Below are 27,889 nucleotides of genomic sequence, written 5' to 3'. Positions count from 1 at the left end.
CTACGTGAGCAAGGGCAAATAAAACAGTTATGCTCCAATACCCATGCGTGAATGTTACCCCCGGCTGTATCGCAAATTATCCGCCTGAGTGCTCGAAAATTAGCCCTCTTCGCTCCGGAACACGTCATACTGTGCGCGCTTGCTTGATTGGTAATTCAGCAGGTCTTGGCCACTCCCTTGACCAAATCATTTCGAAGTCGGTGTTCTGAACACAGTCGACCGCTATTTCAGTGCTGTTTGCCTTTTAAGAAGTATAGGCCTGCAAGTGACGACAGCCGTCGAAGTGTCCACGCGAACAAATTGCGTGAGTACGTAACAAGGATAAGCTCCGTGGGAGCTATATTTAAAACGGACGAAGAGTTCGGGGATGTGCCAGCTTACCGAGGAGCACGCAGAGAAGCAACGACTTCTACGTCGGCACAGATCACTTAACCGATGTGCAGAAAAAAAGAGCTGGGCGAATTAGTAAGTAGCTATATACTCGCACGTGTTTCAAGACACACCAGACACATGTAATGCGGGAGTGCACAGCATCTGCCTGAAGGCAGGGAGTGAACCCAAACGGGCTTACAACTATCGTGTACCTCTTGCCCTAAGAGAAGAGGTTAAACATCAGAATCAGGAGCTACTGCATTTGGGGCTGATATACCCCACGGAGAGTAACTTCGCGCACCCGGTGGTATGCGTGACGAAAAGGGATGGGGGCATACGCCTGTGCATTAATTACAGGCAGCTAAATGCGATCACTGAGCCTGATGCGTTTCTTATGGGTCGTGCAAATGAACTGCTTTATGAAGTATCAGCAGCCAATTACATCACGGTAATTGATATGCTGTGTGGATATTGGCAGGTACCTCTAGACGAGGAGGCAAAGAAGTACACGGCTTTCGTCACTCACGAGGGGCAATACGCGTGGCAGGCGATGCCCTATGGTCTGCGAAACTCGGCAGCCACTTTTCAGCGCATCATGAATCAGGTTTTGGAGCCGCACAGGGAATATGCTTGCTCGTACATTGATGATGTGGCAGTGAACTCAAACACATGGGAGGACCACATAAGTCACTTAAGGCAGGTGCTTCAAACGGCGGCCCAGGTGGGACTAACCACTAATGCTGAAAAGTGCAAGTTTGCGTAGCAGGAAGTCAAATACCTTGGTCACATTGTAGGTTCAGGTAAACACGCACACGACCCAGAAAGGCTTATGGCAGTTCAAAATATTTCTCGGCCGCAGGATAAACGCGAACTGCGCAGCTTTCTCGGGCTGTGTAATTACTACCGCGACTACGTGCCCGGATACTCTACATTAGTGTTTCCCCGAATCAATTTGACAGAGCGCCGGGTCCCACAGCGAATGCCGTGGAGCGACGCCGCGCATGAAGGCCTTTGAATCCATTAAGGAACAGTTATTGAGTGCGCCGACACTTCACGTACCTGTCATCAGTAAAAGCTACATCCTGGCTACAGATGCATCTGGTGTGGCTTTAGGGGCTTGCCTTTCTCAGATCGATGAAAATAGCAGGGAAGTGCCGGAGGCTTTCCTCCGCAAAAAGCGAACGCCGGCCGAAACCCGTTGGGCCATGATTGAGCGGGAGGCTTATGCGGTGATATGGGCATTACAGCGTCTTCAGACGTGGCTTTTCGGCGCAAATGTGACAGTTTTGACTGATCATAATCCTCTCAAGTTCCTCACTTTGACTTCCCCTCCAAGTGCACGGCTGATGCGCTGGAAACTGGCACTGCAAAGGTTTAATGTTATACGATTGTGCGCAAAAAGGGTAAACTCAATGCAAACGCGGACGCGTTGTCTCGGCTGGCAAGCCCGCACTCTGCGGGATAGGATATCAATGCATGCATATGAATGATACTGGTCATGACACTGTGGGCTTTTAGTGGAGTGGGACATCCATACTTTGCGATGACTCCGTGATTGACCTGTGCTATGCAGCCTCTTCAGGAACCAACAAATGCATACACGTGGGACATCTATGTGTTGCATCACGAGACGTTTATGCAACACAGTGGCGGCGGAGGTGTCGGGCGAAGCGACGCGGCGCCGGCGGCTCGGATAAACAAAAACGAGCTGCCGGCGAATGCCGGTGCTTGGCATGTATGCATCGACTGGCTACGAAGCGAGCCTTCAAGAACGCGTAGTGATGAAGGCCGGAACATCTCTGTCAGCGGACTGTACGACCAGGTGGTGGGCGCAGGTCATTGCGGGGGTCTCTGACAGCTACGGCGGCGAGCGTCTACACAACGAGCTCGGAGCCCCAATTTACGACTTCAAGTGCTCCCCACGGACTGCGACTCTGCTGCGCTAAATGGCACGACGACTATGGCGTTGCAGACCCCATCGACTGGGGGCATTGGAGCATCGTGCCCAAACCGCGGGACGTGACATCTGCCCGAGAACGCCGTGCACGAACTTTGAAGACCCCGTGCAGCAGTGTTTATAACAGACGCGCGGGGAGCGTTCAGGGAGAGACGAATTCCGGAGCGCGCCAAGTGCGCATGGTGAATAAACCAACTGCATATTCCCAGTCAAGGTCTCACTCTCAGCAGCGGCATACGAAAGCCGGCTTTCTCTGTTTGCACCGGAGAAAGGGGCACACACACGAACTTCACTGGGAGAGAGAAAGTTAGGTGGGCATGAGATTAGGATGTTTGCGGGTATAGAGTGGCAGCAACGAGCACAGGACCAAGGTAACTGGCGTAAAATGGGAGAGGCTTTTGGCCTTCAGTGGGCGTAGTCAGGCTGATTATGATGATGAAGAAGTTTCCTTTCTTAATCAGGTTAACAGTCCATAAATATTTGGTATGTGACGTTGCGAAGGTGGTGCCTGATCTTCGCGATACGTTCGAGAGGTTATCTGTATGATGGCGCAAGTGTACATATTTGGTGCAATGAGCAAATAGAGCTTAATTGGAAATTAGCGCCGTCCTCTTGTGCCGATTAATGCTCGGCCATTTCTTCCTTACCGCAATGCGCTGTACCAGTTCAAGTACGACGAACCAACTCGAGTAATCTTGCAAGACGAGGCAGTCGGCATGAGTGCATCGTAACTTATTTTTAGCGCACGCTGACACACGAGCGCTGGTGTTGTACCTGTCTTTTAGTTGTCAGTGTGCTCTAAAAATAAGTTACGATGAACCAACTCGCCATATCTTCAGCTTTTGTAAACCTGCAACCTTTGAATTTAAAGCTTGAAGCCCTTAAAAATTCCCATTTATTCCTTCCTTCAAATTATATCATGTCATGGGAAGCGTATCCTCGAAGCAGAATTTAAAGAAAGTGACGCTTTTGATGTCGGAGCATTAATTGATTGCCCGTGTCGTTGCTACTGAAGCTTAAAGGGTCACTAAAATTAAACAAGGCTTTTTCGCTAATAAATAAATATATTTTTTTTTATTTAAGACCAGCAGTATCTTTCGAACGAGGGGGGGGGGGGGTAAGAGGAAAATAACCCGAGTTCTGTCCCTAACTCCGCTGATGCTCGCAAAAAAAAAAGAAAACAAAAAACTGTTGTCACGAATCATCATATATTTGTTCAGAACCAAAAATGTCAACGGTTCGCTTTTAAATTTTGCGCTGAAAGCTTCACACGTGTACGTCGGCACGACGTTACGGATTTCAATTAGATTTCTTTTTTTTTCTCCTAATTTGGCTGAATCGGTCCAGAGAAGTTTCCTGAAAACGTGGTATGTTTAGCGCATAGTCCCCTTCGGGTTCGTTGTACAGTACTGGTAGATTAAAACGCGACATAATGTTTTTAAAAATAAAACAGCTCGTACGCGCAATTGCTTGGGATAACTATATGTCGCGACAAATCCAGTGTCTAAAAATAATGTTGGCTCTGATCTAGGTATTCGAGACGATACGTGGACCTAGGCCGGACCGAAGAAGGTGTAAACTAAAGTATGTGCCTTACTTAGCCTTAAATTGTCCCGTGTCAGTCCGTGAGTACTGACCTCATTTTCATAGACTAAGGCCCCTGTAGGTACCGTCAAAATCTTTTGACGTCACGGAGATTGGTGCGGGAAATTGAAGTTACTTTCTGAACGTTTCCTCGCTTATCAAGCATTTTCCCGCGGAAATTGTGATGGTCTTGGTATTTTGAGAGCGCAGTTCACTAAATAACTGTGAACCACTCAGATGCCTGTAGGATGAGGCAGTTTCTCGAACCTCAGCAACAACGCGCACGGAAATCGAGGACGGAAATCTGGGCTAGCTTATGAGAATGCATTTGAGAGCAGGTAGCACGAAACAACTAATCGCGCTCGTCTCGTGTAGAATTCGCTCGCTTTCACTTTTTAGCATGTTTCCACTGAGTTGCCTCATGTCGTAAGGAGATCAAGATGCTGTGGCATCGTGCTATTCCTCGTGGGAAGAGTTTTTATTTCTTGGGAGCCGATGCGGTGCTTTCATCTTCGGCAAATAAGCTTGTATTCTGACAATAAAATCTAGCTTGAAGTTCGAGCTCGTCTCGTGTGCATGATCCTCGCTTGGGTGTTCGTAGTTTCGCGCTATGTCTGCTGCAGTACGCAATGCAGAAGCGCCGAGCAATTACACTGCGGGTGCGAAGGGAGTTGCGCATGAATGAGCACCCTTTCGAGGTAGTCACACCGAAAAGGCTCCATCTGTCTCGCGATGGGAGACGGCGCCGCATTGTTTGGAGCAGACGATGCCTATCTGGAGAAGAAGCGCTGCGGGCCCGACGGCGACGTGGCGTCTTCTCCACCGGAAGGAACTCCCTTTCCTTCTCGGAAAGGCGTCTTCGAGATCTCTTGGCGGCGCCGGATGCTTTTTTATCTCGTCCGTTCTCCTTGCGGGAAACCTGTTTGCGCTCAGAAGCGCGGATGTGCGCATGCGTCGCTTCTTCTCCGTGCGTCGCTTCAAACTCCCAAGGATGCGCCGTCGGAATGAACGACGCGGCTGACGACCGCCGCCGCAACAGCAGACGACGCAGCAAGCAGACGACACGTCACGCACGCCAGCAGCAGGTAACGGTTGCCTGTCAGTCACGAGGCAGGGAGCCGTGCCGCCGTGGGTCCACCGTTTTTGTACCACGCACGGCATCGTTTGCAAGGAGGCGCCCCGCCTCGATGATGATGATGACTCTCCTTGCTCCAGTTGTGTAACGTCCGCGAGGCCATCAGCCGCCGCGCACGGTTCGAGTGCTCATGAGGTGTCTTTTGCCTGGCGGATATAATCACCGAGTGTGCGTCAAAAGTAGGTCATCACTCTTATTAGCTCCTTGTGGCGTCAAGAGTGCGACGGACACCGATTGGATTACCGAGAAGACCCCATGACGCCATCGCCTGGTAAGACTTGTTTTCTCTCACGTGATGCCATGAGTTGACTGGCCACAAGATGGGCGGCTCTTAACCTTATCCTGCGCGAACCTTGACGCCGTAGCAACAACGCCACAATTATATCCTTCGGTAGCTGCCGCTTCTTCTTTCCTCCTTTCTTTTTAATACGCATCGTTATTCGTTCTGTACATATATTTTTATGCGTCTAGCTCGAAGTGTACTTCATTTCCTAACCTTCAACCAGAGAAGAATTTCGTTAGGAGTTGAAATTAACGAGTCCTACGGAATGCCTAGAGAGAATACTAAACTTGGACGCAGCTTGCGGGGCGTTATTCTACGTTTCCGGCATCTCGTACTTGCAAGGTTTTGGTGTAAACAACAAAACAGTATAACAGTGGGTGCCAGTGCGGTTGCCGCTCGAGTTTCGTAAAGCGTAGTGACTGCCAGGTCAAACAAAAAGAAACATAACAGCGGAGGAGCCATGCGAAGACTGCGCTGAAGTGGTTTGCAGCCACCATTTGGATGAACAGCAAGAACGGGTATTCAAGTACTATAAAAAATAATGGTATTTAAGTTGATAAGTTGCCTAACAAAAAGTCAGTGAGCCCGGGTGTGTTACGCCAGTGAGCATTAAGGGTAATGATCTCAGTGCAGTGCAGGACCGCTGAATGCTGGAATGATGCACATCATCAGTCGCATTGTTTCGTTTTGTTTCTTTTGCACTGCATGTACTAAATGTTCCATATATTCCGATTCAGTAGTTCCTTTAGGTAAATCTATAAGTTGACCGTTCAGTCAAGCAGTGGTGTCCAGGAACGCGTAGCAATGACAATTAACCCTCAGTTATATGCATCTGCGCGCTTTCACCACAGCGTGTAACATGAGAGTGATTATTACTTATTCATTCAGCGAAAGAACGAGAGAGATCAAATGGAGCTTTGTCCTTCAAACACAGTAAAAAATAATACAAATTCTTAAGCTCCGCCGTCAGCTCTGAATTTCGTCAGCGAAACAGTAGCCTCGGTCGACATTCCGATGAAGCAAGCTCGGATACCCGGCATGCGTAGGAATTTGCGTCGCAGCAGATTCGCATGTGCGGCTATGTTCTAAGAAGTGTTTTTTTTTTTCTTTGCGAATGGCAACTTCATCGCTTAACTGCCCACATATAGAATAAACTTTTTAGACGAATTGGATTCACGCTTCTCGGCGGACAAGAGGCGCGCTATTCAGATCCGCTTAAAGCACCTCAATGTAAGCCACACGCAAGGTGTGTGACTTATCGTCCAAGTGTGCAAGACGTAATTTATGAAGCCTGTGGCAGCGAAATAACTCAGAACGTCACCAAAAAGAAATTTAGTCGTAAAATGCCGGACTTGTTAAATTTTCCTTTCGTTGGAGGCAAGGGGGGAGGGGGGGGTCACAGGGCGGTGAATGATATAGTTCAGGTCCAGTGCTTGTCAACGGCTGTGCTACAGTTGACTTGCCAAGGGAGGGAAAGAGGAGGCTCTCCTTAAAAAAAGAGAGGGGGCGTGCCTCTCTGGGCCCTTCCTGGCTTTAAGATCTGATAATACCGCCACCGTCAATCGAACGTGCATGTACAGTTACTATTTCAATCACCACTGGCCACCATTATCGGCCGATCGAGCAAATGGCACAGCTGAAATTTCCACGCATCTCCACGAAGTGAATCATGACGAGTATAGGCAAAACTCTGGGTATCGTATGGGTGAGTAACCGTACGTCAGCCGATCGTTGTTTCATATAATGCAAATTGAGTGACGTAAAGAGTCGACGACAAAGCTAGACCTAAGGTTCGAAATGCGTACGTTGAAGCCGCCTACTCGCTTGCGACAGTTAGTATCTATTCACTGTTACGTTATTACATGCCGCTTCGGAGACCACAAACCCCACAAGGGCATTAACGCTTGTTTTCGTGTGGGCAATGCACGCAGTGTTTTGAGAAAGATTTCTTTGGTGAGTGGGGCTAAGCCTGAAACCGGGCATGTCGTGAAGGGCGTTTCTGCTCACTGCCGCCTATTTGTTGGGCTCACTGGTGCCCCCTTCATTTCCTTGTGTACCGGTGGGGTTTACCTGTTCAGACTCAGATGCTATATTTATCTTGAATTACACGCAAGAAAGTTACAGAAGCTAAAGATATAGCAATACCTGGCAAACGGCATCTGTACCGATTTTAGAAAAAACAGTTAACAGCAAATACATAGAAAATTGTTCGCAGCATTCAAAATTTTGTTAGCATGTAGAATGAAAACGAAAAACAAAAAAAGAATAAGTTCACAATTCACAATACCTAGTGACCTAACTAGAAAACATTCTTTTACACAGAAGTACAAAACTGTGGCGCCTACCCGTTTTCATGATGGACAGTGAATACATCAAACCGTGAGGACAGGAGACAAGTCTAGCCCCTTCGCACTTAATTTTAAAAAATTAGCGCTTGGTGACTGGTCTGGGAACCCACTGTGGGACGACCGGAGAGGGGGGGGGGGGGGGCACGGTTTTAAGCCCAGCCCCAGAACCATTTTACGTCTTTTGTACACACCTGCTAAAATCCCTCCAGGGGACTGCAGTAGCAATAAATAAATAAATAAATAAATAAATAAATAAATAAATAAATAAATAAATAAATAAATTTATTTTATTTTATTTCTTCTATGCGCGCCATGCATCTTTCGCTGTGAAGTGATTTTTGGTGAGTGCGTCACAAGTTTTATTTTTCATTTTTTTGTTGCGTGAGTTTTTTTGGAGCGCTCGGGTCGAGTAACCAGCTCCACATGTGAGTCGATACAATTTCCGCTCTAAAAGGCGTTTCGAAGCGGCCGCGGTCTTTCTCGTGACTCCCTCCTGGATAAAGTAAGCCTTCGTCTAAGCTGGCTTCACGGCAACAAGATACTTTGTGTGGTGAAGCCCAACAATTCTAGAAATGCTGGTCAACGCCTGAATCGTGTGCTCCAGACATTTATGTCGTTCCAAGGGTCACTTACCAAAGTTGAATACAGAGACGACTACGACGTCTGTCCGGTTTGACAGCATTTCCAGGTTCTTATCGTCAGCGTAATTAAGCTCCTGACATACTCTTGTGTCACAGATTTCACGGCTCGCATTCTATTCTGCGTGAATTTTCATGTTAGACTTGTTTTGAAATGCCTCGCATTCATAAGAGCCAAGGCAAGGAGTAGCATATTTCGACGCACGGGACAACGCCCCACGCGATGGTTAAGCTACGATCATGCAAGACGCACGCCACACTGCGCCTGTGTCGCCTCGTTGTCGATGCCTTGGGGAGCAACGCTGGTTTTCCATTTTGTGGGTCTTGAGTCAACGCAAGAACCGAAGTGTGGGTCAGACTCTGCACACGTGCACTTGTGGTTCGCAGTTTTCCTGGGTCCCTCAGCTAGAACTGACCACAAGCGATCAATAGCCAGGCCTGGCTGTACCAGATTTTATGACCTCACGCGCATAGAGTTTCCCACAATACTTACTAGAGGGAACTCTGGCGCTAGTGTCTATGGGAGCTGCAACGCACGGCACTTCAGCGAGCATGGGAATGATGGGTAGTCACGGAGGAATTTTCCTTCCTCCGTGTGGGTAGTACACACATTTGTCTAATATTCGTACTTCTGGCCTGCCTTTGGCTCCGTGTGTGTTCGTTTGGCTTGGAGCTGTTTTCTTACGAAACAAGTATCAGCAAACGTTCAGCGGTTGCGCTTCCCCATTTCATTTTTTTTTATTAACTTTCCAAATCGGCTCACGAAGTTCAAAAGCATTCAATCTTTATTTCAAAACAAAACCGAAACACAGCAATAAACGAAGCCGCAAATACAATTCGCCGCCCGCAAGTACGAAGACTAGGCAATGTGTGTACTACCCATCATTCCCATGGTCACTGAACGATCGCAGCGCCAGAGTGCCCTCTAGTTAATTTTGAGAAACTCTATGCTCACGCGTACATACCCATACGGGAACCATATACGGGGGCAGAAAGCTCAGGTGAAGCCAAGTATCACCAGACACAAACCGCCTTCGTACTTGACACAAAAATAAAGACGTCCTGCACTGGATTTCCGGGTCAACAACTTAGTATAACACGATGCTTTTGGATTGCTTTCGGGAAGTAAAAAAGAAGAAAGACTCTCCAGCCAATTTTAGCTTCTATTTTAAAAATTGGACTGTGTAATTACGGGGCTATATACGCGTAATAACTGTTCCAGCCCCGCGGTATGTTTCTGACATTTTCTGATGGGATCCTGCAGCCAGTAAAATATTTGCATTTCAGGAGGTTGTCAAGGGGATATCGCTGCTTCCTTTTACCGCGTTCGTCTTCGCGGAATCCCGCTTGTAGTTTGGCTTACAACGCAGAAATTCGCGTTTCACTCAGCGAGCACTCAGCAATGTGTATATGTTGCGGTCACTTTTTCGGCATTCTCCCAACTGTTTTGTAAAGGGTTCTCTGGCCTCGCCAAGCTGTCCATAAGCAGCTTTTAGCCAGTGAACCTCTCCAGAACCTGTTTCTTTCTGGGAAATAAACATTATTTGATTTGATTGTTCAGGGACGTAATCTCTTTCCACGGGGAAAGGGGGTTCGACGTACTTCTTGTTGGCCTTTATATGCGTGTGCTGTGCACGTGCGAAATTGAAATATTTTAGGTGCGCGAGTTGTGGGATGTGGGGAGGGCTCGTTGGATCGAGGTCTCGTTTTTATTGCAACTGGCACCTCGGTAGCACTGGCGTAGCCAGGGGGTCGGTACATATATGCGTGCGCAGTAAGGGAGGGTTCAGGGGGGCGCCGCTCCCCCTAATGACCTTAGAGGAAGGGGGAGGGTGCAAAGTCTGCCCCATACATTGGCATATAGCTAAGGGGGCGCCGCAACAAACCTTCGCCTTCCCCTCCCCTGAAGGAAAACCCTGCGCACGGCTATCAAGGCGTCGGTTACAATCAATACGCGGCTTTGTGCGCGCCTTCGTGCCGAAACGGGCCTCACTTCTTGACGGCGTTGTTACCGTCGTCGGCGGCCGTACTAAGCACCTGAGAACGAGTTACACGGCTAAGTCGAGAAATCGGTGAATTTTGCCGAGATGGCCTTGCACTCAAAATCAAACGCACAAAGTGGCCTCGTAGATCTTGCAATAAGCGTAAAAAGTTTGTTTGTTTTTTTCCTTTTTTGTAAGTAAACACCACCCGGCATATCGTGGTGGTGGTGGAAAAAGCTTTATTGGTTATTCAGGCGAAGGGGAAAGAGCGGGTAGGTGGGTCCCTGTTCCAGGATTCCAATGATCCTCACTAGACGCTCCGCCTGGTCCAAAAGGCCTCTTTGGACCTCCAGCCTTGGAGTTTACTACCTACCTACCTACCTTGGCCGAGCAGGGAGCGTCTCCCACGGCTCCCTATAGTACGTTCGTAACCCAGGCGAGCTCGCCTCATGTGGTCTTGCTGCGCATTCCTACGTCACATGTGACAGTGACGGCCGTGCACCACACGATGGGCAAGCGCTGCCATATAGCGTGGGATTCATGTGGTGGGCCCCCTCCAAGTGGCGGTATAGGTGTGTGTTTGAGTTCTATATGCGCCAGCTTCTGCGGTTCCCAGCTGCGCATGCGGTGGAGCTAGACGTTCTCCGGTATCGTGCATCGTTGGTATCCGAGGATGTCTTGTGCCGTAAGCGGACTATCTTGTCATGGGCTGTGGCTACCCGCTTGGTTTGTAAGTTCTCGAGCTAAGGCGTGCGCCCTCTCATTCCTTGGACACCATATGATCGCATGGTTTTCTCGAATTGAGTCACCTACTATTCCTAGTGCGATTCGGGGTAATTTCCCTTGTATGTACATTCTGCAGGCTGCTTGAGAATCGTAGATGTAACCCATGCCGACTGCCCGGCGCTGTCGGTATGTTTGATTGCCATCGCGATTGCTAGGACTTCAGCTGTGGCTGTGCATTTGGTGTTGACTGAGGCTGTTATATTAGTTTTATTGAATTGTGTGTTTGCGAACGGCTACCGTGACGTGTCCTCTGACAGTGCGAGCGGCGTCCGAGTACAGCACCTCTTGACTGTGTCCGAAGGTTTTAATGAGTTGATCGGCTCGGGCTTGCCTTCTGCCTTTGTGATATTTGGCATTCATCTTCTTTGGTATCAGTGTTGCTTGTATTTGTGGCCTGATGTGGCTCCGAATTTGATGAATTTTGTCACGGCAGTATGGCGGTCAGACCGGGTAGCTCAGTACAGATAATAGTTGTTGTCCAGGTTATGTTAAACACAGTCGTTCTGTCTTAGTTATCATAACCACGGCCTTCAATACTTCGAATGTAAATTATACGCCTCTATTGTAGAGTATTTCATTCGCGATGTTCACCGGCAATTTTAGTGCCACTTTGTAGGCGCTTCATATGACTTGGTCCATCATCTTGATTTCTGAGCAACTTGGGGTTTTGATAGGGTAGATCATTTGTTATCCTGCGAATTATAAAAGCTTGAACCAGTCGTATTGTTTCGCTTTCGTGCAGGCCTCTCCCTTAACGATCATTGCAATTAGCCGAGCTATTTTCTTCATTGTCGTTTTCAGGGTTGCGACAGTGTAATCCACTCGCCTATTACCGGCGGCGCGCCACTAAATCCAAGAAACAATCCCTCCTTCTTTCCGGGTACTTCGTGTCTCCGAGTGTCATGCCTTCCAATACATCTGACGCACCGATCCAAATATGCTGTGATTGGTCGACCAAGAGCCTACAACTTCCGGTCAGTCTGCTGGCAGTTGTTCACGCTGCTTGGTAGTCGTGTTTCCCGCGTGCGTGCGCCCGCTCACGAATCAGCTGCGGAGGTTAGGGAGTTTTAGTGCTGGGTACGCATTCTCTTGGGGCCTTGCGGGCTTGGGAGCACGCGGCGTTGCGTGCCCAACCCATACCCAACCGGAATGCCTTTTAGTTGGCGCCACGGTGGCACGCACGCAAACGCAAGTCGCACGAAGTTCACACGTGCTCGCAGAGGCATAGCGTCTTGTCGCGTAAGTGTTATTTAAGTATTTTTATGATTTAAAATGTTAAATTAAACATACATAGTGATCAGGACACTTTTTTATTATGTACAGTAATCTGGTATACGCTAAAAAGTGAAAAATACAAGGTTACTGCCAACGTTTTTAGAACAATTCAGTTTCACAGCTTCCCATAGGCGCCCACTATCCGGCGCGGCCGCATAGCGTGTCGCGGCCGCTAGGGGCGCTGTAGGCATGCTTTGCTCCGCACTCTGCGCGTCGTCTGCTACACCGGAGGAAACGCGGTGCGGCGCGGCCGTGTTACCGCTCGCATTTCAAAACGTTTCGCTTTGCTGGCGGAACAGTTCGAGCCAAAGCAGCAGTTGCTTCGTATACACGCATTTCATTGTTGCTGCGCCCATTTTCATCTGGTGGAATTACGTGTCTGGGCTCCATCTATAGCTACCATCGCCAGTACATTCTTATGTGGGCATAGGCGGCCTCGCGCGAGCATAACTGTAAAAAAAAAAAAAGACACCCTTCAAAGAAAACGTAGATGCAGTAAAACTTTTTAAAAGCATAGTGCTCGTTTCTGATGCCACATAGTCATGCACCGTTTACCGAACAGACTCGTCAATCTGATTTCGGTGTTTTTTTCCTTTCCTATTCCCGTGAATCTTATTTGAAGATAACATGGTGAGAATAATAATACTGAGAAAGTAAAAATGGCAAATTCAGAAGGAACATATATTTTCTTGCACATACAGAATAGTATTGCATCGTTCACTGAGCAAGAAAAGCAGCTCAAAGCAGCTTAGCTTTTTTTCTTGCATTTTGAACTTATTCCGTGACAAGCAGTTCACGGTTCTTCTTTCGAGAGAAGAAGTGCATGCGCATCAAACAATAGCATTTGATTATCTTTGCGGTGAGGAATTCATGGTGCTCATTACAAACAATTGCAGGCAGTGCAGTCGCATGAAGCCTGTCCAATACCATCCAGAAAATATCCCCGAACACTGCCGACGTTTCAAGCGTATCGTGCACAACCTCTTCTACTTCCTTAAATAATGCTTACAGCCTAAAAGAGGCCTCTCGAAGGCATCCTGGCTTGAATGACCTCAACTCTGTCAGGCGCCTCTGGTTGAGCTGTGTTTCCTCGGAATTGAACTGATCGGGAGAAGCTGTGAGCAACGCACAGCATTCTTCGCGCGTTATTGTTTTCGTGATTTCGCCAGGCGTTGCAAGTGAGGAAGGCCACTTAAAGCTTTTTCTATTCCTTGGTAGGAAGCCTTCGCAAGCTCCTGTTTGAGCAGTGTGATTTCTTGCTTCCCCTTCTCCCTTGCAGCTGCAGCTCGGAAAACTTTTTTGGTCAAGTTTCGCATTTTTTTTGCTTTTGTTCACCGCTGCCTTCATTGGCTTTCTTGCTCGCATTTGCCTTTGGAGGCGTAGGCACCGAGCACATACAGGTCGGGTTGTGAGGACAGAACACAGCTTGTGATGGACATTTTCTAATTTTCCTGTCACACCAGTGTGAGCTACCTGAATGCCTGAACAGATTTTCAAGCTATCTGTCTCATTGAGCAGGTGCTCGACGCTAGCAGTGCTGTCTACAGTCTTATGCAGTTGCTTGTGCATCTTGTTGTAACCGCTCACAACACAGCTACCATCATTTTTCACAATAACGGTCTTGCTCACTTTGAGCTCCCCTGCCACAAGTCGCCTGTCGAAAAAAACACCGCAAGTTTGCCCAGAACATTCATCGACGATGAGTTCAAGCTTCCAGTCCCTACTAGGTAACGGCACTGTCACCAGTTCGTTCAGACAAACACCGGAGGAGTTCGTTGCTGAGGTGCTAGGTGGTGGCGTGATGCCCACTGCTCCAAGCGAATCGCCTGAGGACAAAGAGGCCTCTCCACACGAGCCACTCGAACAAGACGCACTTTCCGCCGATGCTTCCAAGCCGATTTCTTTCCGCTTTTTCGGTGATTTTCGCGTGCATGTCGTCGTTCTTGGCTTAGATATGTGCTCCGGCAAGCCAGGAAAGAGACGCGGCAACGCTCCTGGCACTAACTTCCAGTTACCACGGGAAATTAAAACCTCCTGGCCCTTTACAACATGCTTGAAATACTTTACAATGTCTTGCTCTTCGAAATGTCTCTCACATACCTTGGACTTTTGCGTGAGGCGCCTGTCCTTGCGGTGCAGCATGTGTTCCCATTGTTTAAACTCCGTGGCCTTACGTGGTGGGGTAAAAAAATGATGATTTGCGGCGTCATTTCTGTAGCCACTCGTACATCCCGGCGCAAAACACGAAGGCATTTTCACAACAAAAAAGCGAACATTCGGAAACCGGAAGATTCAGGCGCACGTGTGGGGAACGAAATCGCTTCGAACGACGCGCGCCCGCCAAAGCACCCGCCTGCCCGCGCGCCCGATTAGGAGCAAGTGAAGAAAAGCGTGACTGCAGCGCCACTAGTTCGCGTGACCGCCACCACGGCCGCCTCGGGAGCGGAGCTGTGAAACTGAATTGTTCTAAAAACGTTGGTTACTGCAACCACAGTGTCGACATCTTGGGACACTTCGTGCAACTGCAGTCATGAACATGTTAGCTTACGCGGAATGTTTTTGAGGTGAAAATGAATAAAAAGGTTAGTCATTTGTAATATTGTCACTGCGCAGTTTTTGCACCAGATGTACAATGCACAATGTTTCTGGAATAACAAAGTTGTGGTTGTCTGTTTCACTATAGCCGCACTAGATGGCGCCACCTATTCAGCTAGTCGGGGGCTGGCGTATGTCTTTTAGTTTCTATGTTCCAGGCCATTCTAGCTTTGTAAATCTGGCTGAAACCGTGTAATCGCTATAAGTGCTCGCATTTTGGCTTATTTTAACTCGACGGCTAGAGTATCCACAGTGCGGATACCGTGAGTTGTTGCGAAGGTGGACCGCGTGGACGCATGGCCCCATCGCCCCAGCGATCTTGCGACGCATCTGTTTGGGGTTTCGCGCATGCGCAATACCACCGACCCAACGTCCTGCGTACGCAAGCCGCTTGGGTACCCAGCACTAAAACTCCCTGTTGTCTGGCACGGCATGTTCTCGCACGTGTCCATTGTGTTGGCGATCCTTTGAAGGCGTGCGCGCAACGCAGGGTCCGGCACGATTCGCATAGGTACCGCAGCAGCCGCCAGCGGTTCGCCAACTAGCACGCAGCTACAACGCATCTGACAAACGGACGGAGTCGCGGAAACCGGAAGTACACGGTGTTTCAAGCAGCGCGTCAGCGGTGACGTATGTCACGCGAGATTGGAAGGGGCGCTCGGCTAGAGGGCAAAGGGGCTTTGGGAGAGGATACCACGGAGGGTAGCGCAGGAGAGAGCGAAAGGGGGGATCGTCGCGGTTTCGATAATCAAACGCGTCAAACTCCGCTATCACGACACCGTTTCTAAAAATTCTCACAGATCCGTGTTCGTCGTACACTCGATCACAATTTGCCAACAACAACAACTGAATTTTGACCTCTGGGTGATTCACAGGCTTATAGGTAAAGAGAGTCCGCAGAAAACCTTCGGCGTCGTTGCTTATCAGGCGCGTCCATTAGCGGAGACAGTCCACGCAGCCACCGCGCCGAGTTTCCCGGCGTGGCGCCAGCCGAGTACGAGCGACGAATGACCCGCGTTACAGCCAGCTTTGCGCCTTAATTCTGGCGCTGCAGGGTGCTTTGAAAGTCGCCCCTCTTAAAGCACCCCGATAAGGAACCTTTGCAGAAGCGAAAAAAAAAATCCATGTTTCGGCCAAGGTGAGAGCACATGCATAAAGATGAGCATGTCACAGTGAGCCACATGCTCCCACTTTCATTTGCACCAGGTCTGTAGTCGTGGGAAAGGAGATGCCCTATCCACCCCCCCCCTCCGCGAAATTCTGTGACAAAAAATTTACAAAAAAAAGTAATGAATATACTAGGTTTTCTTCAGAAATAGTCAAGGTTCTCAGTAAATGCCCCCCTCCCCGCCCTATTCCCACCCATCCCTTACCGAAAAAAAAAAAAAATCCTGGCTACGGGCCTGATTTATACGACTTTGAATGACTAATTAGAACGCATGTGTTGCAGTAAAACAGATAGCTGGGCGAGTTAGTAAGTATCCATGATATCACTTTTTTAGCACGCACGAAAAACTGGACAAGAGACAGACGAGCGCTATTTTGCTCAAAAGTAATTTATTTTTGAGATGAAGAAAACGTATAAGGACCTGGAAACCAGCTCAGCGCATGTGCAAGTCATGTGACAGGCAAACATACAAACACAGGCTAAATAGAATTTAAAAATCTATACTCTCTATCAGTTAGAGTCACCAATGGTTGACTAATACGTTTGTTTTTACACCTATTTATATGGAAGGCTTCCGTCAGTTGACATCGTAGTTTATCTCTATGTGTGAACAAAATGTGTGTATCGCGAAACACGGGATCGCAATGGCATGATTTACAATTGTCTAAGTGTGAAAATGTTTCTTTTCCTAGTGAGTTATCATGCTCTTTTAATGGTTTACGATGCATAGCGCTCGTCTGTCTCTTTTTTGTCAGGTTTTTGTGCGCGCTAAAAAAGTTATATATCATGTGTGCGAGTATGTGTGCTTGCGTGTCTGTGTAAAGATGAAGCTTGGCAGGTATTATCACTTGAAGTGATACTGCGGTCTTCTTTCACTCTTTGCCTAGGGATGGTAATATCGATTAGGCATTCATCGATTGAATGTGAACGATAGATAATCATTTTCCACCTTTTAATTAATCATATTTATCGATTAAAAATTCAGATTGATAACGGCAATCGCCTCTCCCAACACCAATCCTTGGTCGGTGCGCGTGAGTGCGAGGCAAGCGATGCCGGGGCCCAGAAATCGATCATGTCTAATATTTTGCTCTACAGCGCATATTTGTAGTAGAACAAGCCCAGGGCCGTCTACTACCTCATAGAGACAGAAATGCACTCGCCCTGGTCCTCGTCGCCAATGGCATCCACCTTCAAGCTTTGAATGACTGGAAATGCTGGAAATCTGATATGCTCGTTAACGACCATGCGGCAAATTCATCTGCCAAGCCTTGGTTCAACGGGCCTGGTTTGTCGCCGCGATCATCATAGGGAACCCGGAGTAGGGTTCCCTCCCACATGCTTTGCTAATATGTACTTTATAAAATGTTTTCTCTCTTGGCCCCGGCGACGAGACGTCGTGGTTAGTCCAGGTCAAATTTTTATTTGATGTTCTAATCTGCACTCCGGCGACGTTTTTTTTTTTTCGGTTATGACAGGCAGTGCGCCTGCGGGCTGGTAAGGGTATATATCTCACAAAATAGTTGCGAGACTACACTTATCGATACTCTGCTGTGTTCGTTCTTCAATGTCCCGTATACCAAATTCGGGCTCTGCAGTTTAGTGCTTTTCATTTGCTAGAAAACTTGGTCATATTGTGCATCTTTCTAGGCCACAAGATGGGTAAGTGGCTGCTGCTGCTGTGGACACCTCTGCTGCTGCCGCACGTGTGCAGTGGCGATCCGTCGCTGGAGCTGGCCAAGGCACGCCTGCTCCAGGCACTCGGTCTGGAGTCGGCGCCGCACAGAGGCTCCTCCGCAAAGCTGCCCGTGGTGCCGGACCACATGGCCAAGCTGTTCTCGAAGTGGAGGGAAAACGAGGGCGCCTTCCTCACGACCGGCGGCTCGGCCGACACCGTGCGTAGCCACACGCCGTGGGGCCCCGACCGCGAGGCACAGACCGGGGGAGCACGCTTCCGCTTCAACGTGAGCGGCGACCCGGACGAGAGCCTGCTGGGGGCCGAGCTGCGCCTTTTCCGGCTCCCATCCGAGCCCTCAGAGTGTCCCAGTGGTGCCGCGGCGCCCGTCGAACTGGTACGCGTCTACGAGGTCCTCCGGCCGGCCACTCGCAAACTCGGCGAGGCGCACCTCCGGCTCCTGGACACGCGCGCCATCTCGTCCAAGGGATGGCTCGCCCTGGACGTCCTGCCGGCGGTGCGCCGCTGGCTGGTCGGAGAGCCCAACCACGGCCTCTACGTGCAAGTCGTCGACGCCCGGACGGGCGCCTCCAACTCCAGCAGGGTTCTTCTGCGGCGCGAGCGGCACAGCGAGCGATACTGGGCCCAGAGGCAGCCGGTGCTGGTCACGTACTCGGCCGACGGCAAGCGCGCGCCGAAGAGAGTCCGACGCGGCGCCGCACGGCGCCGAAAGCAGCCGCCGGGCAAACAGGGCCGCGACGCCTGTCGCCGCCACTCGCTGCGCATCGAGTTCAGTCACGTGGGCTGGAACGACTGGATCGTGGCGCCGCCCAGTTACGAGGCGTACTACTGCCACGGCACGTGCCCGTTCCCGATGCCCGAACACCTGAACAGTACGAACCACGCGATTGTGCAGTCGCTGGTCAACTCGATGCGCGCCAGCAAGGTGCCTGGCGCGTGCTGCGTGCCCACCGACCTGTCGCCCGTGTCGCTGCTGTACGTGGACGCGTTCGAGCGCGTCGTCCTTAAGAACTACCAGGACATGGTCGTCGAGGGATGCGGCTGCAGGTGATCGCCAGTGCGCGCGGTTTTTCTCCCAGTGGCATTTGAATCTCAACTGTGGTCGTGCGAGCGAGTCCTCCGAGTTGCGCTGGACGACATTGCCGAAAGGACGCTTGTCGACACTGCCTTGTGACAACAGACTGACAAGTGCAGTGTCGTGGCTACTCATTAAGACTTCCTTCCACTCAAGAGTGTTCAGTGAAGGATCCTGAAAAGACTGAGCCAGATAAATGCCCAACCAGCTATCCCTTGTGGCTGCAAGTCTCAGGATTAACTATTTCACAATAAGGTACATACAGATATGCATCAATGACCAGACAACCGACTTTTCAAGGGGCTGTGTACAAACTTTTTGTTGGCTAGTTTCATCAGCGCAAACAGATTGCACTGTGCATATTCATTCCATCCCCAATGCGTCACATCCAGTGAGTATGCTCCGGTAAGTATGAAATGCAAAAAGGCTCCAGTACAATTTGCACTTTGCCTTACAGCAGATGATGAATACAACTACTAATATACATCCATGGTAAGATGAGGGTGGTAAACATTTTTTTAATTATGTGATGTACACACTTCAGTGAAGCTGCTTCCAAGTATTTGAATCAAGTGGCGGCATTATGGGTTTCCCAGCATCGATGAAACTCCTTAGTGGCAATGCACTGTTTTACTGCATACTGCCTTGCAAATTTTCTTTGTAACCGTTCATTTGTGCCATAACACCACAATAAAATGTTGAACCATACTCTTAGTGGAAGCAACATTTTACTATAGAAATGTGACTGTGTATGGCATAGTTTATTGCACCTTATTCATGTCCTGGAGATAACCGTAGGTTGACGCAGGTTGATTCAGATGACTTCCACGTCGGCAAAGTAAGCATGAACCTAACCGCCATATCATGGGTTTTCTGGGTGACCTGTGCTTGATCTGAAAGAGCCTCACTGTGAAGGACTCTTTGCCACCAATCTTTTTGTCACAGTCTGTGAAGGCCGCGGGAGACTAACACAAAAACTTCAGTAGAAATTTGCTCACACCTGTAAATGTTCCTCTGGTCTTTACTAATGTCCATATCTGTCACTGGAACTCACTGTGGCTCAAAGAGGCCTGCAAGTAATTGTCGAATGACTTCATCACAGGAGTATGGCTCATGAACCGACTGCCAAAAAATTTTTTTGAATGAGTCAAATAAGAGTGGATTTACAGGCATTAGCTGCAAACATTAGGCATGAATGACAAGGAGTCAAGAAGTTACGACCGTTTGTCAGCACACGTCATGACCTCCTGGCATTTTTTTTTTCGTTTTTTTTTCTTCAAACACACAGCTTACTTCTAGTGTGATCGCGAGCTGGCTTGTGTAATTCTATATTGTGTGCGGGCACTTTGTGGCAACCCGAAGTGGCCGCACGAACTATATAGCACACAATAAACCAATGGCCATGAACTTGTCGAAATATGAACAAGTGATCTCTAGGTGACTTTAAAATTAATTGTTCATTCCAGGCCACGCGCTGCGCTTAAATTTTTGGCTCATATGTTCTCAGAAGCCTCGATGAGCGATTGGCAGCATTCTGTGACAATGCTCAAAAAGTGTTGCAGGGCCCCTTTTTGAAGTCTCAACTTTAAACTAACTGACTAGCAATTTTCGTGCTGCAATGCGAAGATCACTCACGAGAGTGTCTAATCGTCAAATGATTATTCAAAAAATACGAAACATTAACAAAATTTTATTGCCTGCAGTGCTGCTGAAGCTGTACAGACAACACATGCTGCAAACAGCGTGTTATGCACACAGGCCATAAGAAAAGCCAGCATTGCTGTGGTTTGTCTTCATGCTCTGTCGTTCAGTCACCATTTACTGTCTGCATGTGCACCAGCTTGACATGGGCTTTTGCATCCACTAGTCACTGCAAATGCAGCACCGCTTGTCAGTGTCAATTCCTTTGCCTAGTAATAAGCATTGAATCAAGTAGTATGCACAGATACCATGATATCATTATCTGCAGACATTGAATATGACAAATCTATTTTGCATAATCCTACAAAGTAGAGCAATCGCGAGCATTCGTTGTGCACTTAAAATTAGCGACAAATGCCCGTAACTTCACTCGTATTTGACAGATTCACAACTTTTTTTGTGGCAGTTAAATTGTGATGTAGTAAACTCTGATAGTGAGGTGATTTGATGATTACTTGGCAAAGCGATGTAGTGCCCATTAAGGAGCTCATTTACAGATTATGCCAACCAATGAATGGTTTACACATACTGAGCAAGAATGTGTGCAGCCTTACGTTTTGTTACAATTAACACATAAAGAAGTGATGCACAATGTGACTTACGTCTTTTCCACAGAGCATCAAAACATAAAGACCCTTTAGGTCCCAAGTGTGGCACAAGCAAATCTATTGCAAGTGGCACAGATTTCAAAAAGTATTAACAACATCGCACAGAAACTTGACTACCTTATACCCATTAGCAAAAAGTAAGCACACCTGTGAGGAAATGAATGTGATCCTGGTTCATTTAATACAGCGGATCAAAGCATGTATCATTGTGCCTTGTGCACCCTACTATTGTGGTACCTCTGGCATTTTGACAAAGCACAAAAGTTCATTCAAATAAGTCCGTTGAAGCATTGACTGCAAGTTTGTGCTATTCACGCAGTGCCTGCAAACAGCTGTTGCCAGAAATGACATCTTCCTGCACTGTGCAAAGATTTTGCCCTACCTGTGTGAATGGAGGCAGCATATTCTGGCTAAGGGAAGTGCTAGGCATTCAAGTAATGAAAGTATGGCAATTAAATTATGTTTAGTAGACTGAGTAATGCAATGAATACCTTTTGTGGATGGCATAGAAATCAGACTAAAAAAAGCATTAAAACTAAGACAAGTTAATATGAGTGCTAAACCTTAGCATGGGAAGTTTTTAAAAAGAGGAATCAAAGACTTCAGTGTAAAAGTATGTGTTGTAAATAAAGTATATGCAAGTTAATGCATGAATGCCAACTTCATGACAAATCGAGTTCATTACTATTCAAAAGCGATAGTAATCTATCGTCGTTACTTTAAGCCAGTTGTATTTTGCAATGTAACTTGGTTACACTTGAGCAATTCTAGAAAAGCTATGAGTAATTAATTACTACAATTTATGAGTAATTTTCCCAAATACAATTCATATGTGACCATGTGCATGCAAAGAATAGGGGTACTTGCACCGAAGGCTTGCTCTGCACATTATTGCACCTATTTGTAGAATGAACTAGAATAACATTAATGTGCTCTCTCACAAAAGTGAAATGGTGCACAAGTAATAGTGAGACCTAAGCAACCACAGAATGTACAAGGGTTTGCAAAAGGTGGCTCTCGCAAGTTGACATTTTGGGACTTGTAGTATGTTTCACCATTTCCCTGCAATGTGTGAGCCTTGTGGAAGTGAGAAAGGAGCAGTGTTGCTTGTTTCTGATAGTCAGCAGGGTTGTTTTAGAAAACAACCCCGCTGGCTATCAGAAACAAGCAAAACAGCTTGTTTCTTAAATAAATGTAAAGGCTAGTCAAATGTCTTATTTATGTGTGCATACACACATACCGTATTTACTTGGGGCTATGTACGAATGAGTGTTGAAGCTCTCCTGTGAATAGTCCAGAACAAAACTTTTGCAGCAGAAACAATAGCCCAGCTATGTACATAGTACATGTATTTACTTCTATTATTGCTTCAGAGTGCAATGTACAACTAGCATAACTATAGCAAGAGACAAAAATATCCAATAGTAGCAGACACCCAAATATAGAGGACCAAATATGAAATCGAGTGCACAACTTGTATCCACAGCGATTCATTCTTGAATGCTAGCCACTCCAAAGATGTTTCTTTCCACAGAGGCCAACCAGAGAAGGCAGGCAGTGAGGCACGAGTAGTCAAGAGGCTGGCTGATTCAATGTGGAAAAATAATGTGTATTCTACGAAAGAGTCATTGTGCAAAGCTGAGCTCAGCTGAGCATTTCTTGGAGGAATGCAGTTGAGTCTCTGGGTTCATTGGGTGTCACTGGAGCTAGGGTTGGCAGTGACTCTGAGATGGGTTGCAGCAAAAGGTGCTGCTGTGGTGGTGGTGTCGTCGTGGGAGCAGCAGCCTTGATGGCTGGCAGTCGAGACACCGTCCCTAAGGCCATGGCCTCAACAGGAAGGCGCACTTCTTTCTGAGGCTCCGACTCTTCTTGTAGGAACTTGACGAACAGTGCCGAGAAGGACTGCAAAGGCAAAGGATTCTCAGCATTAATCCCCAAAATTAAATGCCCTTTCATCAGTAAATTGAACTAGACTATTTTAACATTTCAAATAGTCAAACAAATATTGGAGTATTCAAATTTGCTTAGATTAGAATTTAAATTATTATAAATATTTAAATTCGAAATGAATGAATAGAATAACCGCAAGTAGAACCCTCTGTAAAAGTGGTTTCACTGCAGTGGAGTATTGTTATACCGAGAACACACCCAGTGGACAACCTGTGAATTACGTTATGCTTAAAATTTATTATACTTAGAGCATATAACCCGATATAACAAGGTTTCAAAACTTAAAAAGTGACAAATCGATGTAGTATGTTCATTTAACCCTCGAGTGGGGCTCCACAGCAGTGCCAGTTTTCTCTAAATTCACGCTACAACACCCCTTCACTGCAGTGAAACCCCTTTTACAGAGGGTTTTCATGTGGACTAATATGCACCTATTCATTCATTATGAATACTTCGAAATTTCCAATACTTTAAGTTCGAACGAAAGTGAATATTTGAATAAGCCTCAGGGTTAGCGATCAGGTCATATGAACTAACCCCCGATGCAGCCACTAACACTAATTTTCAAGTAGTAATTTCTAATGACTTCCGGAAACAAGAAACACGCCAAGAGGTTGCAACATGAAGCCAGGCCACTTCACTTTGCCTGCATCATGCCTCGATAGAGGATGATGAAATGCACTACATATTAGCCATAATAAAGGTGCGCTTATTTATAAATTTGTGCATTAAACGCACTGGTACGGGATTTGTAAATGTTGTAGTCCTTATTGGCAAGAAGTTGAAGAAATCTTGCTTGAAGAAACTGCATGAGAGACAAGTAGTATTCAGGCCCGGTTCCAACGAGAACAATTGTCTGGGAATCCAAAGCGAATGCTCATCTCCAAGGCGAAGATCCATGCAAGTCGGCTTTCTCACCTCCCGGTTAAGAGGCCTAGGTACGGTGTCAGCTGACTTCCGGAAGAAACCAGATATCCAGCCTATGCGGATTCTGCCCTCCTGAGAACCCAGGCTGATCCCAGCCTGCGAGAAAAGTTTTTTCCCAGAGTTTCTTTGATGAAGCAACACTGTGAGCTACCCAAAAGTTTGCTCGCATTCTTTCTTGCAGATTATTTTGTTAGAGTACAATGATCACAATATTCATATACGATTGCAGTGGTTGCACAGAAAATGAAAAACACAATAAGCAGTTAAAAAGAACTTGAAGTTGCAAGAGACTACTGACCCCCATATTTTAGCATAGACTGCCAGCAAACAACAAAAATATTTGTGCATACATAAAATAATAACAAAGGTAATACAAATCAAAACACATAGTATCACAGAAGAAAACAACCCACCCCACACCGGAATATGTTTATGAAAATGTGAAACGTTGAGCCGCAAAATAACCCCACCCCATCTCTTTATTCAGATTGCCACCAGCGCCAGCACAAGACTGAGATCTCCTCACTGGGGTACTGACATCATTTTTCAAAGGGCGAGTTTACTGTCACACTAGTCCCCTGTATACAGAGAGTGCTCTGAGGAACTGTCAAGCCTAGGAAATTCTAAGATATCTTATTTTTGATACTGAATTAAATTTTTCCATGACTCACCTAATAGCATCGACATTCACTTGACGTCAGGCTACAGCATAAATTGTGGCGACTTCACGCAGCAGTCTGGCTACTTGTGATGACATTAGGTACCAAAACTTCCAAAATGGTCAAATGTGAAACCCAAGACATTCAACATGGTCCCTTGTGCATTACCAATGAAGCCACGATGCAGAGCAGCCGTGGAAACGTCACACTGTCTTGCACGAGCACCTGACAAGAAGCTCATACTGTGTTGAGACGTCACAATACAGCAGGAACTGAAAGTAGCTTTTGAAAACGTACTGTCAATACTTTTTGTGGGTGGACTCGCTCTTAGCAGAACACTTTCTAGGTTTTTGAGGACATGGCTTTTCATTTGACACAAAAAAACTACAGCTTAACATTTTCGTGTCAGTACCCCTCTGAGAGTGTTTGGCTCTTTCGCCTGAAGTAACTGAATATGCCTGTCAGTAGTATGCAATAACTCTTCTCAACAACGTAGCTTTTTGTGCGAGTTGGTTCAGAGAAATAGGAAGAAGAAACCAGCAAAGAACCACATGAAGACAGGGAAGAAGAAGAACAACCATACAGAACAAGCGCTGGTTCGACAGAAGCAAAACTTACCTTGTCCATTTCATCCCGACTGAAATCCAAGACACGGGCCAACAGTCTGACGACTTCTGGACGTTGACCCTGTGGACTGCTAAAATAGCCCAGCACTAAGCTCTTCATTATTTGCCTGCAAGAGCACATTTCACTGTCTTCACTCACTGCGTGAGGACACTTGTGATCACTGAAACTCTTGGCGGCCACACACAAGTGAACAACATATTGTGCTATTTTTTTGCATGTACAGCACATGTACAATACAATAGGGATACTAGACTTAATGCTAGGACACTATACAGGTGTTTTAAATGTAAACTATCTCCTTACGACTCAAAGGAACCTTGATAGTACATACCTGCCTAGCCTCCCACATTGCAAGGCTGTAGTAGTTTCGTTAACTGCTTCATCAGTTTGGCATGAGGGGTGCATAAATATTTTATTTAAATATTAGCATTTTCAATTTTCGCTGTACTTTTACTTTCTGATACGTTGCAGCACCAATAACTTGAAAACAAGTATCGAAATGGGCACAACATTAAAGCACAAATTGAAAAGTCAGCTCAGTGCCTCCTACTCCCCCCTTTGATTCACACTTATATTTATTATATGAATTGTTATTAAAGTTGACAATTCGATATTTGCTCATCCCATGTATTAGTGATCCAATATGCCAGACTATGACATTCATAAATGACAAAGATGAGTGGCACAAACGGCAAGATGTCATTAAGATCGTTTCCAAGACTGAAATATCAGAATATACATGACCTAGCATAAATGACATGCGTGCTGCTTCTCCAAACCCTAAAAGGAGCAGTGGCTGAACTTTCTCTCACCGTCACGTGAGGGAGAGTGATGCGACCCAACCTGATTAGAACTTCTTTGAGGCACTCAGGGCGTCAGGCCCACAAGTGGGGGAGCTGGGATGGGCAGAAATTATAATTTATGACATCATACCACCCCATAAAAGAGCAAAGTTTTGCTTGAGATGGCAAAAGTATCGATATGCTGTTGGAAGGGCCAGCAACCTAAGTTGTGCTGCTCTGAAGTTCTCGCTATTCTGCCAGCATTGCTAGTACCAAAAGGTGACGTGTCGCTTTTACAACGATGTCATATGTGACCGTACCTGCTCAGATGACACAACTATCTCAGTGAAAGTGACTGCTACACTTTTAAAGGTATAGATTTACCCATAAAATAGCACAGATGGCTGAAGCTGGTGAAAAGTTGTGATGCAATGTTGGCTATCCAATTTTAGAACAATGTGCAGCATTATATTCCCTTCAGCAGCAGCATGTAAAATTGTACATACCAAATTTAGAGGCACATCGCATGTTTATTCGAATGGCTTGTAACGTGTGCACATTTGTGCAGGATTCCCGAGTGGACAAATACCAATAATTTAGCTTCTTTATGCTGCGTATTGCTCCAGAGGATCACTTTGATTGAGACACTACAGTGTTTGATGACTGTTTGACGTGCAGTGTTCCGGGACCCACATCAAGAGCATTTTTTTCTTTTTCTCAAATGAATGCAACAACAACAACAAAAAATACTGTGCCTGCACTTGGGCCTAATATTTCATTCTTTTTATGCGAAGACTGATGCTGACTGATTAAAAAATCATTAGATATTTAATTACACGCTAATTAGCATTACTGAAACACACACAAAACAAAACATTCCTTCATGTTTTTTCTTGGCATGTAACACTGAGTGCCTTGGAATCGTGCCATGAAAATTTGAGACGTGTGCAGACAGTGGATTATAATTCTCGCCTGAAGGGGATATAAAAATAGAGGACAGCATGAGAGGCATATCTGCAACCCCACTGTTCTGTTTTTCCCCTTGGAATCCACATACTTGTCAACCTTTCCCTCGGTCGTGCTGCGGACATGGTGGACCTCTTGGTGTATCCTCTCCAGCTCGGCTTCTCGCTCAGATACTGGAACAACAAGAAACAAGGCTGCATGGTTGGCCCCACATCACTTGTGGCACACGCATGCAACGAGCATAGCCTGTGGCGAGGATGAGGACGATGCAGTGTCTGGGACGGGGGAGTGAATATCACACAGGTACTGGTGGCCCATCTGTCAGACCAGTACCTGATGTAATACTCAGGCCCAGGCTCAGTTTGGGTCACCACGGTCTTCTTGCAGCAGTCGACGGAGGCCAATGTCATGCGCCTCATGCTTATGGCAATGCACATGCGCCAGGCACATCAGTTGGCAGAGCTACAAATCACGCCATCTCTAGCAGGAAATTCAAAAAACGAAGGGAAGGGGAAGACAAAAGCTTGCGATGAAAAAATCAGTAAACAGGAGGTGCGTGCTTGAATTCCACAAATGCACTTGTCTTCAAGGCAAGATTGTCTTCTTAACGGATAGCTCTAGCATTGAAGAAGACAAGTCTGCTTGTTGAAATGTCAGCTCAAGCACACAATCCCTGTTTACGGATTTTTTTTTCATCTCTTGAAGTACTACTACATGCTACAATCTGTGAATCAGAGCTTCAGAAAGGAGGCATGTTCATGACTGAAGCAGCTAC

General features: G+C 46.9%; 2 protein-coding genes across 3 annotated transcripts in view; one reads left to right on the top strand and one right to left on the bottom strand.

The window, feature by feature from the left end:
• Positions 1 to 5,153: 5,153 nt before the first annotated feature.
• On the top strand, positions 5,154 to 19,105 carry LOC142790846 (bone morphogenetic protein 2-like). Its single transcript, XM_075885378.1, has 2 exons — positions 5,154 to 5,319; positions 17,774 to 19,105. The coding sequence occupies exons 1-2, from the start codon at positions 5,304 to 5,306 to the stop codon at positions 18,868 to 18,870; spliced, it is 1,113 nt and encodes a 370-aa protein (XP_075741493.1). The 5' UTR covers positions 5,154 to 5,303; the 3' UTR covers positions 18,871 to 19,105.
• Positions 19,106 to 22,791: 3,686 nt separating this feature from the next.
• LOC142790845 (uncharacterized) overlaps positions 22,792 to 27,889 on the bottom strand; it is a 73,033-nt gene continuing 67,935 nt past the window's right edge. For both annotated transcript variants that reach the window (XM_075885375.1, XM_075885376.1), the window contains 4 exons: positions 27,206 to 27,287; positions 25,358 to 25,472; positions 24,072 to 24,176; positions 22,792 to 23,105 (listed from right to left, as the gene is read on the bottom strand). In XM_075885375.1, the coding sequence (XP_075741490.1) occupies positions 22,848 to 23,105; positions 24,072 to 24,176; positions 25,358 to 25,472; positions 27,206 to 27,287 (560 nt within the window). In that variant the 3' untranslated portion in view covers positions 22,792 to 22,847. The remainder of the gene's footprint in view (positions 23,106 to 24,071; positions 24,177 to 25,357; positions 25,473 to 27,205; positions 27,288 to 27,889) is intronic.

Source organism: Rhipicephalus microplus, unplaced genomic scaffold (assembly GCF_043290135.1).
Source record: "Rhipicephalus microplus isolate Deutch F79 unplaced genomic scaffold, USDA_Rmic scaffold_133, whole genome shotgun sequence".
NCBI classification, from domain to species: Eukaryota; Metazoa; Arthropoda; class Arachnida; order Ixodida; family Ixodidae; genus Rhipicephalus; species Rhipicephalus microplus.
The sequence above is the reverse complement of the archived record's forward strand: the minus strand, read 5'-3'. Positions and strand labels throughout refer to the sequence as shown.